General features: G+C 52.8%; 5 protein-coding genes across 5 annotated transcripts; 3 read left to right on the top strand and 2 right to left on the bottom strand.

Annotated features, from left to right (window-relative positions):
• Positions 1-356: 356 nt before the first annotated feature.
• Positions 357-2,867, top strand: Z517_05572 (uncharacterized protein; the record flags this gene model as incomplete). The annotated part of the gene is made up of 1 exon (XM_013430899.1): positions 357-2,867. The coding sequence occupies one exon, from the start codon at positions 357-359 to the stop codon at positions 2,865-2,867; it is 2,511 nt and encodes an 836-aa protein (XP_013286353.1).
• A 477-nt stretch (positions 2,868-3,344) lies between these two features.
• On the bottom strand, positions 3,345-5,729 carry Z517_05571 (uncharacterized protein; the record flags this gene model as incomplete). Its single annotated transcript, XM_013430898.1, has 1 exon — positions 3,345-5,729. One exon carries the CDS (start codon positions 5,727-5,729, stop codon positions 3,345-3,347), a length of 2,385 nt encoding a protein of 794 aa, XP_013286352.1.
• A 1,423-nt stretch (positions 5,730-7,152) lies between these two features.
• Positions 7,153-8,523, top strand: Z517_05570 (uncharacterized protein; the record flags this gene model as incomplete). The annotated part of the gene is made up of 5 exons (XM_013430897.1): positions 7,153-7,174; positions 7,230-7,251; positions 7,316-7,565; positions 7,731-7,811; positions 7,870-8,523. The coding sequence occupies 5 exons, from the start codon at positions 7,153-7,155 to the stop codon at positions 8,521-8,523; spliced, it is 1,029 nt and encodes a 342-aa protein (XP_013286351.1).
• Positions 8,524-9,392: 869 nt separating this feature from the next.
• Z517_05569 (vacuolar transporter chaperone 1) lies at positions 9,393-9,852 on the bottom strand (the record flags this gene model as incomplete). Its single annotated transcript, XM_013430896.1, has 2 exons — positions 9,393-9,745; positions 9,819-9,852. 2 exons carry the CDS (start codon positions 9,850-9,852, stop codon positions 9,393-9,395), a joined length of 387 nt encoding a protein of 128 aa, XP_013286350.1.
• Positions 9,853-10,238: 386 nt separating this feature from the next.
• Z517_05568 (uncharacterized protein) lies at positions 10,239-11,448 on the top strand (the record flags this gene model as incomplete). The annotated part of the gene is made up of 2 exons (XM_013430895.1): positions 10,239-10,985; positions 11,074-11,448. 2 exons carry the CDS (start codon positions 10,239-10,241, stop codon positions 11,446-11,448), a joined length of 1,122 nt encoding a protein of 373 aa, XP_013286349.1.
• Between the last annotated feature and the right edge of the window lie 5,447 nt (positions 11,449-16,895).

Raw genomic sequence — 16,895 nt, 5'->3', positions numbered from 1 at the left:
GGAGCGCAGGGCCCCTTTTTCTCAGAGAACGTGGTACGCGCTGCTTTACATACTGAAGATGGCCAATCAAAAGTCAACATGTGTCAGGGCTGCGCAGCCTTGCAGCCTCCGACAGCCTTGTAGGCGTGTTTCAAATGACTTTGAGGTCACGTGTGGCGTCATTTCAAATATCCCCGAATCTCTCTGGTTGCGTGCATCCTCTGCGTCTTTCGCTCTCATTGTGTCTGCGCATCCGTCTCTTTTCTGCTTGACTGGTTTGTCACTTTCCGCAAGACGCTCATAAATGGGCGAGGCAAAAACTACGCCCGACATAAAAAACTGTTGACCGACAATCGATCCTGCGTCTACCTGGCAAGATGGCTTCCACGAACGACATTCGCGATATCATGAACCTTGGCCAGGCAGGGCCCCGTCAGCCTGCGCCCAAGAAGAAAAAACATGTCGATCCTCACTCGCGCGTCACCGGTGTGAAGCGAGAAGTACAAGCTCTCATGGGCGATTCGGTCCCTCCCATCGCCATCGTCGAACCACGCTCCTACAAATCGAGACCGTCAATCTCCCAGAAATTGTTCAAGCCGCGTCACTGGGAGGAGAGACCATTTGTGCATGGTGGGAGGACTGACGGATTGGTGCTGAGACACTGGAAACGGTCCATCCCCGGCTCGAACGCCCGCACGCCCGTTGTTACGAATGGCTCGGCGGATGTAGAAATGACAGATGAATCAAAGGCATCTCCCGCTGCGCAAGAATTACAGTTTGAAGAAGAGTACCCGTCAAACAAGTGGAACGTCAAGGTCCAGATACCCTCCTACACGGATGAGCAGTATGAGAACATGTTAAAGTCAGATGACTGGACGCGGCAGGAGACCGATTATCTCATGGACCTGTGCCGGGACTACGACTTGAGATGGATTGTTATCGGCGATAGATACAACCCACATGAAATTCAAGCTCCCCAACTGCCGGTTCAAGATGGAGAGGCTAATGCGAATGGCAGCGAACTTGTGGTGAAACCTCATTTTCCCCAGCGTTCTATGGAAGCCCTCAAGCAACGATATTATGCCATTGCCGCAAAGCTTATGGAAGCGCAAACTCCAGCAAGCACAATGACTCAGGCTGAATTTCAACTCTGGGAGAAGATGCGCAATTTTGATGCAAAGACTGAAACAATGAGGAAAGCGATGGCGGAGAAACTATTTGAACGCACCAAAGACGAAGCCGATGAGGAGCGAATTCTTCTCGAAGAACTCCACCGAATCACTAAGAACGAGGACGACTTCATCAAAATGAGACGGGATCTGTATGCGAGACTCGAACCTGTGGCACCTATTAGAAGAACCGAAAGGGGAGAGGAACAGTCTACTGCCATGTATCAAACTTCCGGAGGACTTTCTATGTTACTGCAGAGCCTTCTCGCCAAAGAGAAGAGGCTGAAACGACCCCCAGTTCCTGGCAGCAGTGAGACAGGCGCCGCTTCCACTCCCACCGAATCGCAGAGATACGAGAAGGGCAGACATCCACCTCAATACAACCGACGAGACACAGTCGACACGCAGGCTACCGATGATGCGCCCAGCGCACAAAAGAAAGGCTCAACGTCTCAGCCCAGTGTTCGAATCTTGTCGCCTCAAGAGGAAGCACGGTTCGGTGTCTCGCATCCACAGGAAAGGATCACAAGCGGCGTGCAGTTCCGCCATGAGAAGATCAATCGCCTCACTATGGCCAAGAGCCAGACTCAAACAACCAAGATTCAGGCTGCTTTGACAGAATTAGGAATTCCACCTCGATTGCTTATGCCCACGGAACGAGTATGCCGAGAGTTCGAGCGGTTGGTCACTGAGATCAACATGCTGCTAGACTGTAGGAAAGTGAACGAGAAGATTGCGACCGAGATCAAGATTTTGGAGGAGGCTAGGCGGATCAGGTTGGGATTGCCAAAAGACGGAGAGCCCGTTGCTCCTTCGGACCCTGCTCAGCCTTCTTTTCCTACGACCGCAGATGCAATGGAGGTCGACGATTCTCAAGTGGCAAACGATTCAAAGATTGAAGCCACGAATGACGACTCCGTCGCCGTGGTTGAGGAGGACCAGGACGCTGAAGCCGAAGACGATGTCCCTGTGCAGAAGGCTGATGAGAAGGGTTCTGTCGCGGGAGATGTGAAGGACGAGAACGCTGTGCCAGCAAGCAGGCAAGCAGATGAAGCAGAAGCAGACGCAGAAGCAGACGCAGACGCGGAGGCGGAACAGGACACAGCCCAAGAGAACACTTCGAAACAAGTCGAAGATCAAGAAGAAGAGAGCGATGAAGCTAAAACAGGCGAAGATAACGACGACGAGGACGAGGAGCAGAATGAAGAAGGAGTTACGGGTGTCGACGAAGAGGATGAGGAGGATGACGACGATGCCGAAGAAGGTGGAGAGGATGGCCAAGCTGATCTTGATGAGGACGAAGAGGATGAAGATGCCGAGGTTACTGGGACACCGCAGAATGAGAGCGATGCGGACGAGGATGGGGACGAGGATGAGGATGAAGAGCCAGATGTGGAGGCAGAGTCTGACGAGGAAGCAAACGACGACGAGGACGATGCGGACTCGGACAATGAAGTCGAAATTGACAATCAAGACGAAGAAGACAAGGACGAGGAAGAAGACGAAGACGAAGACGATGATGGGCCCGCCGCAGCAGAGGCCGACGACTCGGATGATGATGACGATGCTGAGGAGGAGCAGGAGGAGCAGGAACCAGACGAAGAACCTGCAGCTCTCAGTGTTCCGGCACGCGCCCACAAGCGCTCTGCCAGCGTCATATCTGCCGCAAGTCGCGCAGGAAGCAATCGAAGCGGGATTGGGAGGAAGAAGAGACGGTGAAGAAGAAGTCTCTGGGAGGGAGCTGGATCGATCTGATTGTTGGGGCTTGTCTGGGATCTGATCTGATCGAACCTTGCCTATCTATGTAAACCAACCACAAGACTCTCTCTCCGTGCTCGTGCTCGTGCTGTACGGGTACAGGCTCTTTCCACCAATACGCAAGTCCGTTCAGCTCATTCACTCTGCACGTATTCCGTCTCGTGATCTCTGCCGTCCTGTCGCGAACACAACGTTAATCGTCTCATTTCCCATCCATGCGTTGTCCTCGTAAGCCGGAAGTCAATCTCCCAGGCCAACTCACTGTCCCTGCAGTGCTTGCGCCGATCGTTCACAGCACATCTTTCCATCACTCATTCGTTCATTCATCAGTCGGACTCGTCGCTCGTCGCTCATGACCCATCCCATTCATTCATCACTCAATGTTCGTTCCATCGTTCCATCTCTCCCCTCCTTCTCTCCGTCTCTCCTTCGATCCATCTATTCCTCTTCGCTCACCTCGCTCTCCTCGTCCTCGCCGGGCCACGTCGTCATCGGGAGGTCCTCTTCCACAGCGTCGAAGTTGAAGAGGCTTTCAAGGTCTGCATCCCCACTCGCATCTCCAATACCGCCGTTGTCCTCCGCAACTTCCTGTTCAAAGTCCGCGGCTGGGTTTGCTTGGCCCTGAGCCGAGTCCTTCTCGCTCTCCTTGGCCGGGCAGTGCATGGCCTGCTGCTTCTGGGGTTCCTCCAACAGGGCAATGATGTCTTCCACTTCTCCATCGTCGACTTCCCAGAATGTTGTCGCTTGAGGGTTCTCGTTGTCTTCAGGCAGCGGGTATTGTTCGTTGTGGTCAATGACTGTCAAGTCGTAATCTCTGAGTTGTGCCTCCATGTCCTCGTCGGTTTCGTACTCGGCATCCATGTCTGTGGTTGAAATAGTGGGTCGTGGTGGAGGGCTTGGTGTTCGAGGACGGACATGAGCAGGCTCTTCGGGGAGAATGTCGACTGTGAGAGTCTCGCGGGCGCTGCTGGATCCAGAAATGTTGGTGGCTGAGGTGACACTGTTGAGGCCGGTGAGAGCGGTGGTGAGATTCGCTGATCGTGCTGCAGATGCTTTGGCTTTTCCCTTGCCCTTTTCGCGAGTGGTGGGCTTCTTTAGTGTGGCTGCTTTGGTTTTGGTGACCTTTGAAAGCTTGGGAGCAGCAGACGCGGCTTTCGGAGCCGGTGCTGGTTTCGACTTTTGGATCGAGGACCGGCGGTCTGCAGCTGGTGTGGTCGTTGCGGCGTTGTGGACAGCAACGGCATCAAGAAATCCAGTGGTCGTATTCCCAGCTTGCTGAAGACTCCACTCTTCCAGAGGATGAGGCAGGTCGCCGTTTGCCTTCCTCAGCGCAAGGTTTTGACTTGGTTGCATCCAGCCATAGTCAGACTGTTTGCGTTTCTGGCGCTTTGCGAGGTTGATGTCTTCCATTTCGGAAGGGGGCGTATCAAGCGGTCTTGGTCTTGCGGTTTCGACTGCCAGAGGTTGAGTGCTTCCTGCGCTTGAGGATCCAGCTTGCATTGTTGGCGGAATTGCGGCAAAGGTCGCCATCTTTTGGGCACATGTTGTTGCATGCACTACAGCCATTGTCTGTCCGTCAGAGCTGCTGCTCTGAGCCAGCTCATCGCGAGCAGCACGGGCTAGAAAGTCTTGAATGGAGTCACTTCGGAAGACTGCAACAGGTTCTTCGTCAACATTGGTGAGGTCAATGAATTGAAGGGCAGCCCTTTCCACGCTTGGAGCTCGCAGTTGATGACGGCTGCTGTGGTGCAATGGGCACAAGTGGCAGATGTCAGCTCTGAGAAGTACATCTCTATATTCCTGCTTCAATCGCTGCAGTTTGGCTTCGTAATTCTGTTGAAGTGGTGGCTTTGGTCGATTGCTCGCCAAAATTGCCCGTTCCATGGTCCGAGGGATCACTGGGAAGAGTCTGCCGTCTGGTCCGATCAAGAAGTCATATCGGCCTAGAAGAGTGTTATAGTAGCTTGTGGCTATGATAGCGTCTTTTCCCAGGGCTGCGTTCTCAGTCTTGAGCTTGCTGATTTGTTGCTGGAGCGTTGCGACCGTTGTGCCATGCTCTTGTTCGAGCGAAGAGACTTTATCCTTGTAGGTTTGTATTTCGGCCTGTAGTATGTGCACAGTCTCCTGAGTTTGCGTCTGTCCAGTAGTGTCGTCTCGCTGGCCTTGTGGGAGGAAAGTGTTTCCTTGATTGTTGCCATGGCCAAGATCTTGGAAGTGTGCAGAGACAGGGTCGAGTTTGGCCAGCTCTTGATCGAACAGATTGGCAGTGAAGTCCTGGACACTATTGTCAATCGGACCGAGAAAGTCTTGCATTCCCATCGCATTGGTGTCGGTGAAGTATGCATCGTTGAACGAATATGGGGCAACGACGTTGGTCATTTGCTCGCCATGAAGTCCAACGGTGCCTTCGGTTGACAATCCAAGCAGATTGTTCTGGGTTGGAGGATGGATGTTCCCAAGACCGTTGCCAGTATTTTCGATGGACGGTAGTATGTTTTCTGGCATTTGTATCTGATGAGATCCAAGAGGACTGCCATTCAGGTTGGGCATTTGAGGTGAGATGATGTGCAATCCCATAGTTTGCTGTCGGAGCGGACTTCCATAATCCGTTGAACTCTGAGCCATGGGAACAAGCGGTTGAAGAGAATTGTTCCTAGCAAGAGAATTCTGGAAGGCGTGGTTCGGTGTTCCCATGAGATGTTGTTGAACGTGACTGACGTTGTTCAAAGGATTTGAGGTTTGGCTGTTGGGGTCGCTGTTGGGGGCATTTCCTGTGAAGTCGTTCTGAATGAAACTCGTGTGGTATTTTGAGTTTCGATCCATGATTGATCCGTGAAGCGTTGCAATATGGACAGGTGTTGATGTCGACTAGAGCTCCGATGAAGTTGTTGAAGAGAGAAAGAGTCCTTAATTGTCGCTCAGGTCTCTGTATTGGCTGATTTTGTCTCTCAGGTGCGGGTCAAGTCGATATGGATGACGGGGTCCGAAGGGATCTTGTGAATCTGTCCAAGATTCGATGAGGCTGTCTATCACCAGATTGTATGAAAACTGTGATGATCGTTTCCGTAAAATTGACTGGCGGAGATCGAAAGGGGTGACACCTCTTGAAGTACGAGAGTAGTGCACAAAGAAGTCTTCACTGCACAACACACGGTGTTACTAGGGTCAGGCAATATGCATGATTCAAATTCTACTAACCTGTGAAGATCCGCAAAGCTCACTTTCTGTATGCAGCAAACGGGATTGAGGAGGGCGCAGTTTTCATGCCGTTTGGCTCTTGACGATTCCAGGTGTAGATGTCGTGTCTGATGAAGTGAATTTCAATATCCAGGAGGAAGCAGGATGGTAAGGTCGGTCACGAAGAGAAGAACACTTCAAGCAGGAAATTGTCTCAAGGCACGATAAAAGGGGCCTGCTTCGTGGACGGCCAGCGCGCCCGCGACACCGCAACATTCTGTTGCGAGAACACAAAGTCTGGTACAGGGCGCAGACCGTGTGTTCGCACCTGGACTGTCTCGGTCAATCCAATGGTTCCATACTTTAGTAAGTTACCACTCACCTTTGGGTGCTGCCATTCTGGCACCATGTCTCCCCAGCAAAAACCCAAAAAGCAGTCCATGACATGAGGGGCCACACCGAACCAAGAAAAACACGTCTTGTCAACTTGCAACAGCACGGCTGCAAAGCTTCCACCTCTTGAACCAACCTTGACTTATTCAACCGTTGTTTACCCGCCTGGTTCGTGCAAGAGCGGGACCATCATTTGGACTGTACAAATCGGGAACAAGAGCATGATGGTCGAAATTGCTGGCGTTTTGTTGGGAAAGTCCCTCAACTGATGGCCTTGTGATGGCGGTCTGGGAGCGACGGCGTCTGTGTGGGCGACATTGACGGCCATATGATTTGATATATATACAAGCATGAATGGAGAGATGAAGTCGGAGAGAGTCCACACACACACGGAGATATTTAAGCGAGAACAAGCCTTATTTTTGTGCATCGCTCATTGGCTCGCTTACCTGCGGCTTGTCTTAAAGCAGCGGGTTGCATTTCTGCGGGACTACGAGGCTCCGACGCCTTGAGGTACGAGGCTGGCGTTACTGGTCGTCACAAAAGAATCTCATCCCCGCACCCATCTCCATCTCCAGCCTGTGCATCAACACAACCAGCATCCACAAGACTGAAAGCTGCACCAAGTACAAAGCCCGACATCAGAGGCGGCGCCTGGGGGCCATGAGCCGTCAAAATGAGCGTCATATTGTGCACAGGTATTGTTCTTCTCGCTGTCGCAAATGTTGGGCAAGAGGCTAATCCTTACTTCAGCTGGCTATGACCATACTATTAGGTGCGCCCGCTGCCTTGTTCCCTCACCTTCGCTTTCAAAATTGACCTTTGCTCGTGCCCTGTAGATTCTGGGAAGCACTGTCAGGGATATGTTCAAGAACAATCCAACATCCGGAATCACAAGTCAACAGACTATGTATCACACCAGACAAAAAGTACCTGGCGGCTGCGGGTCGTCATATGGTGCGTCTCTACGACATCAAGTCCAGCAATCCCAACCCTATCATGCAGTTCGAGGGCCACACGAACAATGTGACTGGTGTCGCGTTTCACTGTGAAGGGAAGTGGATGGTCACTAGTTCTGAAGACTGCACAGTAAGAGTTTGGGATACCAGGTCGGGGATGGTTCAGAGGAACTATCAACACTCGCATCCAGTAAATGACGTGGTGATTCATCCAAATCAAGGAGAGCTGGTTAGCTGTGACCGAGGGGGGAATATTCGCATTTGGGATTTGGGCGCAAGTCGGTGTACCCATCAGCTTGTCCCTGTGGAAGACATTTCCATGGCCAGCGTGAGCGTTGCGAGCGATGGCTCTCTACTGGCTGCGGGAAACAATCTGGTAGGTTGAAGGATGTTGGGTTTCGACAACAAGGGCAAAGCTCACAATGCTTCTCTAGGGCGACGTCTACATCTGGCGCGTATACCAAAACCACGACTCAACCACCCTTCTCCCTTGCCGCGCATTCAAGGCCCACAAGGATTACCTCACGCGCCTTCTTCTGTCCCCAGATATAAAATACCTTGCGACATGTAGCTCCGACCACACCGTGCGCGTCTGGAAGATCGACATGAACGAGGAACATTTGGAAGATCTCAATGAACCCCAGAATCCACCAATATCACAGCAACAGCAAGAAGCGCCAGCAAAGCAAACAGGACCACTCCCAAACAATCCCAACACAATCACACTCTCGCACTCGCAACCATCCCTGCCGAGTGCCGAAAATGACAAGCACACCGACTCCTCCCCAGACCCGAAACTGTCCCACTCCACCCCTTCTCTCGCCTCGACTGCTTCCCAACAATTCCGCCCCACCACAGACCTCATCTCCCTCCGCCGTCCGCTCCCTTGTCACGCCATATTGGACATCCACCAACGCTGGGTCTGGGATTGTGCCTTCAGCGCTGACTCCGCGTATCTTGTCACTGTCTGCTCCGACCACTACGCTCGCCTCTGGGAGATCCTTACGGGGAAGATCATCAGGCAGTATAGCGGCCATCACAGGGGCGCGGTCTGTGTCGCGTTGAATGACTACAGCAATCCGCCTTAGGGAACGGATTGGGAGGAGGGGAACGACGTGGACGGGTTTGAGTGCAAGGAAAATGGAAATGACAGCGGTGAGCCCGACACTGAAGATGACCAGGATGGCGGAGTAGCATTGAGTCTGTTGTACCCCGACAGCCGCAACACCAACGGGACGTAGGAATGGCACTGTCCTTTGCTCGCTATGATTGAGAGACAGGTTTAGGACAGCCGTGGATTGAACAGAGTCTTTTTTTCGGGGGATTTTACTTGGGGGACGGATAGGAGATGGGACCTTGAAGGGAGCTCGGAGTTTGATGAATGAGACTCCTACCTTGTGCACAACGGGACAGCTGGTAGCGAATATCGTGATTATGGAACACAAGGCCGGGACCGTAATGTAGCACACGGGCAGAGGTAGCTTTACATGTCCTTTACGAAAAACCAAAGATACATCAGCACGACATATCGATGAAGTCGAGATAGGACTTTATCGCCTACAAAAGGATCAATTATAGGTGTCAAGTATGCTCTGTTCGTGCACTATTGATTTGTTTTTCTTTTTTTCTTTCCTTCTTTGGTCTGCGCGTGATAAACCTGCCACCCAAATGAGCACCTCCAGAAGAGGGATGCTCGGATATTGCAAAGGCGCAGGAAGCTCGGGAGTCTAGAGCTCCAGGCCGGGGTACAACACCCACACCAATGAATGCCGCCGTAGATCCGTCGCCAGATTTCTGTGATGCTCTCTTCTCGACCCCAAAGCGGCCCTCCCGAGCCCTCTACTCTCTTTCCACGTGTCCATATCTCCCTCTCTTTCATTCTGTCAACGGCTCGGGCTTGTCGTCCTCATCGGTAGGCCACCGCCTGTTTCTGTTCTCCACGTTCGAGCCGCCATGCCTACGACTCGACCACCCTAAGCACGAAGTTGACAATGACAGCTGCGAGAAGGGCGACGGCCAGTACAGTCGGTCCAATCCGGTCGTCGAACCCACCCTGGCCCCTGACTCGGATAGCCTTCGCTCGCCAGTGGAACGTGACGAGTGCGTATATCATGGCCGCCATGGCCACCAGGGTGAAGAGTCCCGCGGATATGCGGCCGACCGAGTCTCCGAAGTTGAGGAGGCCGACGGCCAGCCCTCCCAGGATGACGGTGAAATTGAGCCACGAGAGGAAGGTCCGCTCATTGGCAAAGAAGACCTTGGGCTCGACGCGCGTCGGCAGGGCGATGCGTTTGCCTGGCCCGGTTGAAACTGTTAGTCGCAAAAGTCATGCGTTCAAACAAAAGACACCGGGTTGGGTGGGCATTGGAGCAAGCAACCTTACCGGGGGCGCTCTGAAGAAGTGGTTGTTCGGACATTTTCGGCCTGTCGTATACTGGGATAGCTATAAACTGGTAACAGTGCTGGTGATGGGAGCTTGGTTTTTTGGGAGATTGGTCAAAGTTATGAAAGCGATAACATATGTATGGTTGTAACCTCTTGTCGTTTTCTCTGCAAAAGAAGTTGGTCTCCTGCGGAAACCCAAAAGACTCGCAGGTCTCGGGTAAGTTCGAGGAACAAGCTTTCGCTTTTACCTGTGAGCTGCTGCGAAAACTCGCCTAGGGACACAATCCTCTGCGGGGAGAGAGGCACCTGCTCTCACCCAAGCTTCTCATTCGCCCTGCCCCTCTCCTAAGCTTTCTCGCCTTTTCCAGGGGCACCCGTGGGTGTGTCTGCTTCACCGTGGGCGCCAGTGGGGGACAAGATGTCGACTCTACTGCGGAGGGTTAAGTCCACCATTACCAGTTTTGACCCTTCTCAAAATAATCAACCTCAGGGTGCATTGCATGCAGTCGATCAACCAGGCAAGCCAGCAAAGCGACACCGACTGCGAAAACACCACGACTCCAACCCGAACCTGCTTGACTTAGGTCCCAATAAGCGCATCTTCACATTACGCCAAACCCAACATCCTCCGGAACACGGGACTCTCGCCGAGTTTCGACGTCGACTTGCGCGAAAAGCCTCGACCTTCAGTTTGAGAACTAGACATCGCCAGGGAGAGCGTGAGCAGGACGAGCTGGTCAAGGAAGAAGAGAAGTTCAGAGAATCGGTACTAGTGGGAAGCGAAAAGGGAAGCCCTACAAGTAAGTCGCAGGAACAACCAGACAGCGCGGCGCGAGAGACCAGACTCCAAGGCGAAGAGAAAGCGTGCAGACCTGCAGGGGACGGGCCAGACGAGCAGCCATACACGAGAGAGTCCTCTGTGACAACAGTTGCCCCTTGCGACCCAGCTTCCACACTTTCTGTCAAAGAACATCCGTCGCTTTTCAAAGCAGACTCACACTCTACACCCGACATTTCCACTGCGTCGCACGATCTGCTCCGCAAAACCCAATCTACATACATCACCAAATACGTGGCAGGAGGAAAGATCGCTGTCAAGAAAATGGCATCGGATCAAGCACCCCCTCCCGTGCCCTACACCCGTCTCAAGGAGATCACAGAGAACGTAAGTCGCACTTCGGCCAACCACCGTGAGAGCGTGTCCAAAAGCTGTACATTGCAGGGCGCTAACTTCTCGGTTTCTGGCCGGATAGGCATGCGAAGCCGCCCTTTCAGGGGCAACGTCTTACTCGCACTCAGAAACTGAAGGTTGGAACACGATGATCATCAACAGCATCCTGGGGGCTCTCGTGGAAGAGACAACGGTAAAGCCCGCTCCTGGATCATCGACGACCAGCCAACCACAATACAAATACGTGGTGAACAGCACAATCATCCAGCACGCGGCCCCCTCTCCGGCCTCGACCGGCGACGACACAAAGAAAACGAGTGGTCGTCGAGGCATGCACGCGGCAAGTGGAGCCTACTGGAACAACGAAAAGGATGGTATGTGGAGCTTCAAGTACCCTGGTGCCGATAGCAAAGGCTTGGATGTGGTCGTCGGCATTATCTGGGTCTGGGTCGGGTGAAAGGCAACTTGACCGGCTCTTGCCTGACGGACAGCAAAGCGGATGGACGGCGTTATGCAGCATTCCTTGATTCGGAGCACCTTCGGACCACTGATATGGACTTTCATTGGCCAAGCACTGTGCAGCAAAGCCCATGGTCTCTGGAAATTGCAAACTTCGCTGGGAACAAGACTCGGGGGGAGGCATTAGGCGTGCCGGGCTTTTTATGTCAAGCGAACGAATGTTGCTTTCCCACGCGGTCACTTTCTGAGTTGTTGGTTATGGGTGGCTGTGCTGGGCGTTGAAATGCAACGGTGGTGCGGGAAATTCTTTACTTTGGCATCAGGGGGGAAACGTGCTCGTCATGCAGTCAAAAATCCAATGCGAAGCCGGTGCGGACGATGATTTGGTGGAAGGCTCACCATGTAATCCTTTGCTGGACCGTTAGCAGGAACGGCCTTCGAGTCAATTGTTTTCCACTCAACCATTGAATGATTGATGGAGAAAATTTCCCTCACTTCGCATCAAGTCCGAGTTCCGGGTCTGTTTGTGGGATACGGGGACGCACCCAGCAGCCTAACCGGTTGTCTCTGTCGCCACTGATTCGGACTCTGCCAATCCTTTTTTCCCGAGCTTTGGGGATAAACTTTGCCAGGAATTCGGGTTGTGAGTTGCTTAAAGTTCGTCGGCGCCTGACTCGGGTGACTGGGCGTCAACGATGAAGCTGGAGCTGGTGGACTTCAGCGCTTGATACGTGGTATGATATCAGCTGGAGGGAGATGTCTCAAGTCCCAAGGCTCCGCATAGGTTCATCCGCACCGTACTCGTACAAAACCTTGTGTACCTGTCTGTACCTATAGTACTTGTATACAGCATAATCAACCGACGGGAACCCCCCAGCACGGGTTCGGTCTTCTCCCTGCCTTACGTACAAGATTTTGTCCTCGTCTTGTGCAGAGCAGTGAAACAAAAAAAAAAGAGACAACGTTCTCTTGGCCGCTACTCCGCCCTAGGTTGTTTTGCAGTGCGCCTGTTAGAGTTTGAAAATGTGGTCTTTGGCCGCAAAAAAAAGGGCATTGGAAGTGAGTCGGGTACCCCCATCTTGTGCGGCTTTACTGGGTCCAGTAGAGGGATGTTTTTTCTTGCTAGGGGGCCAATGTACGGAGGATTGGATTGGAGTTCGGTGTCGCCGGTCGGCGTCACAGCACATGACTGCAGAATGAGAGAGGGGTCAGCTCAGATTTTCGAGAACTGGGGGAGGCTGTGATTTACATACAACCCTTCAAGATCGCGTATCGAATGTGCTGATCCTTCAGCATCGAGAACGGAGTGTCCGAACACGGCCTTGTAGAAAGCTCTTTCACTAATGGGTGTGATTGGCTCTGTGACATGAGGCTTAGTGTGGCTTTGATGGGGCTTGAACATGTCGGTCATTAGCCGAAACAGCACGCAATAATAATACCCAACTCAGGTGATGGGGATAATGAACAAATGGTGGGGGTAGCCGGAGAATTTTCTCCAATCCTGACTGGCAACCCGAAAGGGGTACATTCAGGTGTCTCTTTTGGGGTCAGAGATGCATCGCCATGATCGCTTAACTGTGGTCGGTTGGATGTCGAGATCGACGAGTTACTGGGTGCAGAGGAGACTGCGGTGGCCGCGTTTGGCACTAATCTGAATCTGACATCTCACGTACATAGTCTGAAATTGGACTTTGGTAAAGAAGGATACACCGTGGTCTTTTTTCACAAGGACATTTGCTCTTTCTCTCTTTCCTGTCTCCAGATTCGGTAAACGGAATGTGTTGCTACTACGGCCACCACTCGGCGTCTGGAGGCGCAGGAATGGCAGCATTATTGATCGCTTAGGCGAATTTCAGCTCCATGGAGTTCCAGGAAACGATCGGCAGTGACATGACTAGATCTGAATTAGACGTGAAACTTGTTTGCAGCAGGCACAATATCGAGGGGAAACCCCCTTTCTAGGAGACGCCTTCGTCAATACTGTAAGACGAAAGGAAGATCGGCCTTGTATCTCAACGAGACTGGCGCGTGGGCATGACACAGTTGGATCGAGATCACCAAATATTTGACCTCGTTTGAACCGAATAGCCCTTGATGCTGCCGCCCACCGGAGCCCGGTAGAGTGTTACTTCCGACATCTTGCAGTCGCTATACAGGAAGCCTCATGTAAACATGAAGATCTCGAAGCTCTGTGCTGTTAGTTGCTAGAGCAGAAAGGGGGGTCACTAGGACATGAGGAGCAAGCTGGATTCCAGAGGCCAGATAGGGGCTCGAGAAAAAGTACCTAACAGGCCCCGATATGCTTGTTATAACGATGAGGCTTGAAAGCGGCTCCCCCTGGACTCGTTTCATGCCGAAAAGGCTGGTGGCTCGACCCAATAACCCAGTAACGCGGCACCAGCCGGGGTATACCAGGGACAGTATCAAAGCTGAGCAACAGGCGACTGGGTCAACTCGCTTGAAGCAGGGAAAATGGAGGCGTAGGCGAGGCGATATTATGAGGATGCCAACGGTTCCGAAATGGTATGGTCGAGGTCGCTAGCCAGTGCATCTCATCCAATTCATCACTACTCGGCATACCTAGGCTTCAATCCCACAGCCCCATCTCCGATGTAGAGGAATTCGGCATCTCCCGTGACAGACAGCTCTTCGCAGCACGCAGAGTCTCGTGGACACGTTTGCTGTAATTTTGGCAGTTGGAGGAGATAACAAGCAGCGGTGAAAGGGAAAAACTTTGCATCTGGCCGCATTTCAACAACGTCAAACATGTTCGTGCGGGATGTCGTTTTTCAAAGACCCTTGTCCCCAGTCGTTGTACTGGCTGACTCTTTGCCTGGGGATCCTTGTTCAAGGCGCCTTCTGGTGGGCGGAAAAGGCCCGGGGGTACCTGTTAGGGCGCAGGGCACGGCAGGGCATCGAGATGGTTTGATGGAACAACTCGCAGGACCGTGTCCATAGAGTAACCACCTAGCTAGCACTTGTAAGTGAAGCGTGGATGATTCACCAACCCCCAGCCTTACCTGGTGACAGTCCGTGTGTCTTCGTTGTATACATGACCAGTCGAGAGCGGCTGAGCATCGTCAAGTGGTGGCATTCAAGGCCCCTCATGCTCGATCTGACCAGGTGTTTTCATGTGCTAATGTTTGTACATTTGGGTTTTGGGGATTAGAAAGTGAAAGAAAAAATGGCACAGTACGAGGTACTCGGCAGCTAGTACTGCACTGCGCCAAGTTGGTCGGCGTGCATTGGGTGCGCAGGTGGCTTGCAGCAAGGGCGAACTCTATGACACAGGCTTACTGGGGTTTCTCGCCCGGTCTCGACCCTTTGATGGCTTGCTGCAACGCATTTTTGGTGTGATTCACTTGTCTTTTTGCTTTGTTGTTGGGCATCCCCCAGCCAGCTTGGGCTTGCTTGCAGCTCAGAAGCAGCCACGCAGCCTAATCCTCTCGCTGTCATCGCCACAGCAGATGCCCAAGTTCGCGAGACAGAGGTTACCAACTACGAGGGTATTCTCAGTCCGAACAGCTGATGTCAACATTGTCACCCAAAGGAGTAAACCAAGATGAAAAAAAAATTGATGTGAGATCGGCTGCTGCAGCCTACTTGGGGTACAATCCGCCGTGGCATGGGCACGACTTGTTCTCGTGGCTTGTCATGGGCCCACGCCCTCTTCCTCCTTTCCCTGCATTTTCGGTTTTGTGCTACTCGTGCATGCTACCACCATCCACTGCATCTAGCAAAACTGACCATTTGGGTGCTTTCCTCCTATTCCTAGTCATTTAGTGGTCCCCTCGCAACTCTTTTCAACCCCCCCTGTCTACTTGCGCAACAGCTTTGCACCATGCTGCTCCTGTGCTCCAAATAGAAAGCATGCGCATTCGAAAGGACATTTCGCACGAGAACCGGCCAACTAAGGTTCCGTCAACTCCCATGTTGTCTCCTAGCACCCGCTCGACGATGTACCCCCAACTCCTACTGCATGGAGTACAGCTGGGATGCAGTAGCTGACCCTGTGATGCAGAGGACCGATAGTGGTTAGACCTTCTCATCCCTCAGTCAAGGACAATGGAAACATCAGCCCCAAGTCTTTTTTTCGGGCAATTGTATTTCGATCGACCTACTCCACCAATCTATTGGTGCAAGCGAAATCCTACGGCAGCCAGATAGTCTAGTCTCGGCAGCATCACCAAATACCTCGTACACTCCTACCCAAGGGCTTCATCCTCCTTCCTCCACGGGCCCGGTCACTGCATAGTGGCAGCCCCAAATAGCCTGGCGAGCCGAGAAAGAAGTTCGCTTATGGGTTTACTACTCGTATGCGGAGAACAAGTCCCTCGAAGCCCTCGGTGGGGCACGGGATGCTATGTCAACCCGAGTTTTTGATGTTCAGATGGCTGCGCGCTACCATAGTGGGCAGTGGCGGCGGGTTTGCAAAAGATGGTGCGCCCTGGTGCTTCTTCCACTCGTTGTCGTCATACCTTGGGACAAGTGACCTTTGTGAGTGGTTAGGGCCTTGGGGTACATCGATGGATCTCAAACCATCACAGCTGAATAGGTCAGCCCATACCCTACCCCGTACAACCAGCTAACGGCGCCGAGCGCTGCAATGCAAGCTGGACCGCGTGGCAATTCTCCCCAAACTCTCGTCGGATATGCTTCTCCTGGCATGGCTTTGGTCTGATTGCTTGGGTTTACAGTGGATTTTCTTGGAGGCTCCCGCGGCTGAAAAAAAAACAAGAGCAAAAGGCCCACCTACAACTCGTCATGGGTCGCCGGCTTGATTGGCCTGATTGGGCAGCCAATCTCAGAACTAACCTGGCGACTAGTAGTGAAGTATCCTCACACTTAAAATCCTTCTTCTGGGCCGTGGCCTTGCCAACAGGCTCTGAGACTATGCCCATCTCAGCCTCCCTGCCGTCAAAATCTCAGATCCCCCTCCTCTAAGGCTTGCTATTTGCGCGGTGCCTGCGCTGCCCGTGTTCGACAACGAAGTGAGGTGTGACTGGATACCGAATCCACCCTTCTGTGGTCTTACCGTTTATGGCAGCCCGCACTCTGCCGAACGGCGGCCCCGGCCTGCGGACTGCGGCGATCTCGCGTCTGACGTCCCCCTATGGGAAGCCTACACAGGCTTCGGACCAAGGACGAGGTCCCAGGCGAGAAACCCTTGCTCACCTGGCGCCATGGTTTTGGTGCATTGTGCCCTCGCTTTCCAATGGCTTCACTACGAACCCCTGCATGCTTCATTCCCAAGCTGGACCAGGTCAGTCTTGCCGAGACTCGAATGAGAACTTCACTGCCGTCCTGGGATCCCTGGTCCCTCTTTGCTGTCTCTTTCTGCGCAGGCCCGGCTGCGTTGGATCCCCATCCACTTCGGCCAACGGCAGAGAAAACCAAACCCTACCAAAGCGGCTGTGGCTGACTATACTTTCCATTTCGCTCGCG

Source organism: Fonsecaea pedrosoi, assembly GCF_000835455.1.
Source record: "Fonsecaea pedrosoi CBS 271.37 unplaced genomic scaffold supercont1.3, whole genome shotgun sequence".
NCBI lineage: Eukaryota > Fungi > Ascomycota > Eurotiomycetes > Chaetothyriales > Herpotrichiellaceae > Fonsecaea > Fonsecaea pedrosoi.
The sequence above is the reverse complement of the archived record's forward strand: the minus strand, read 5'-3'. Positions and strand labels throughout refer to the sequence as shown.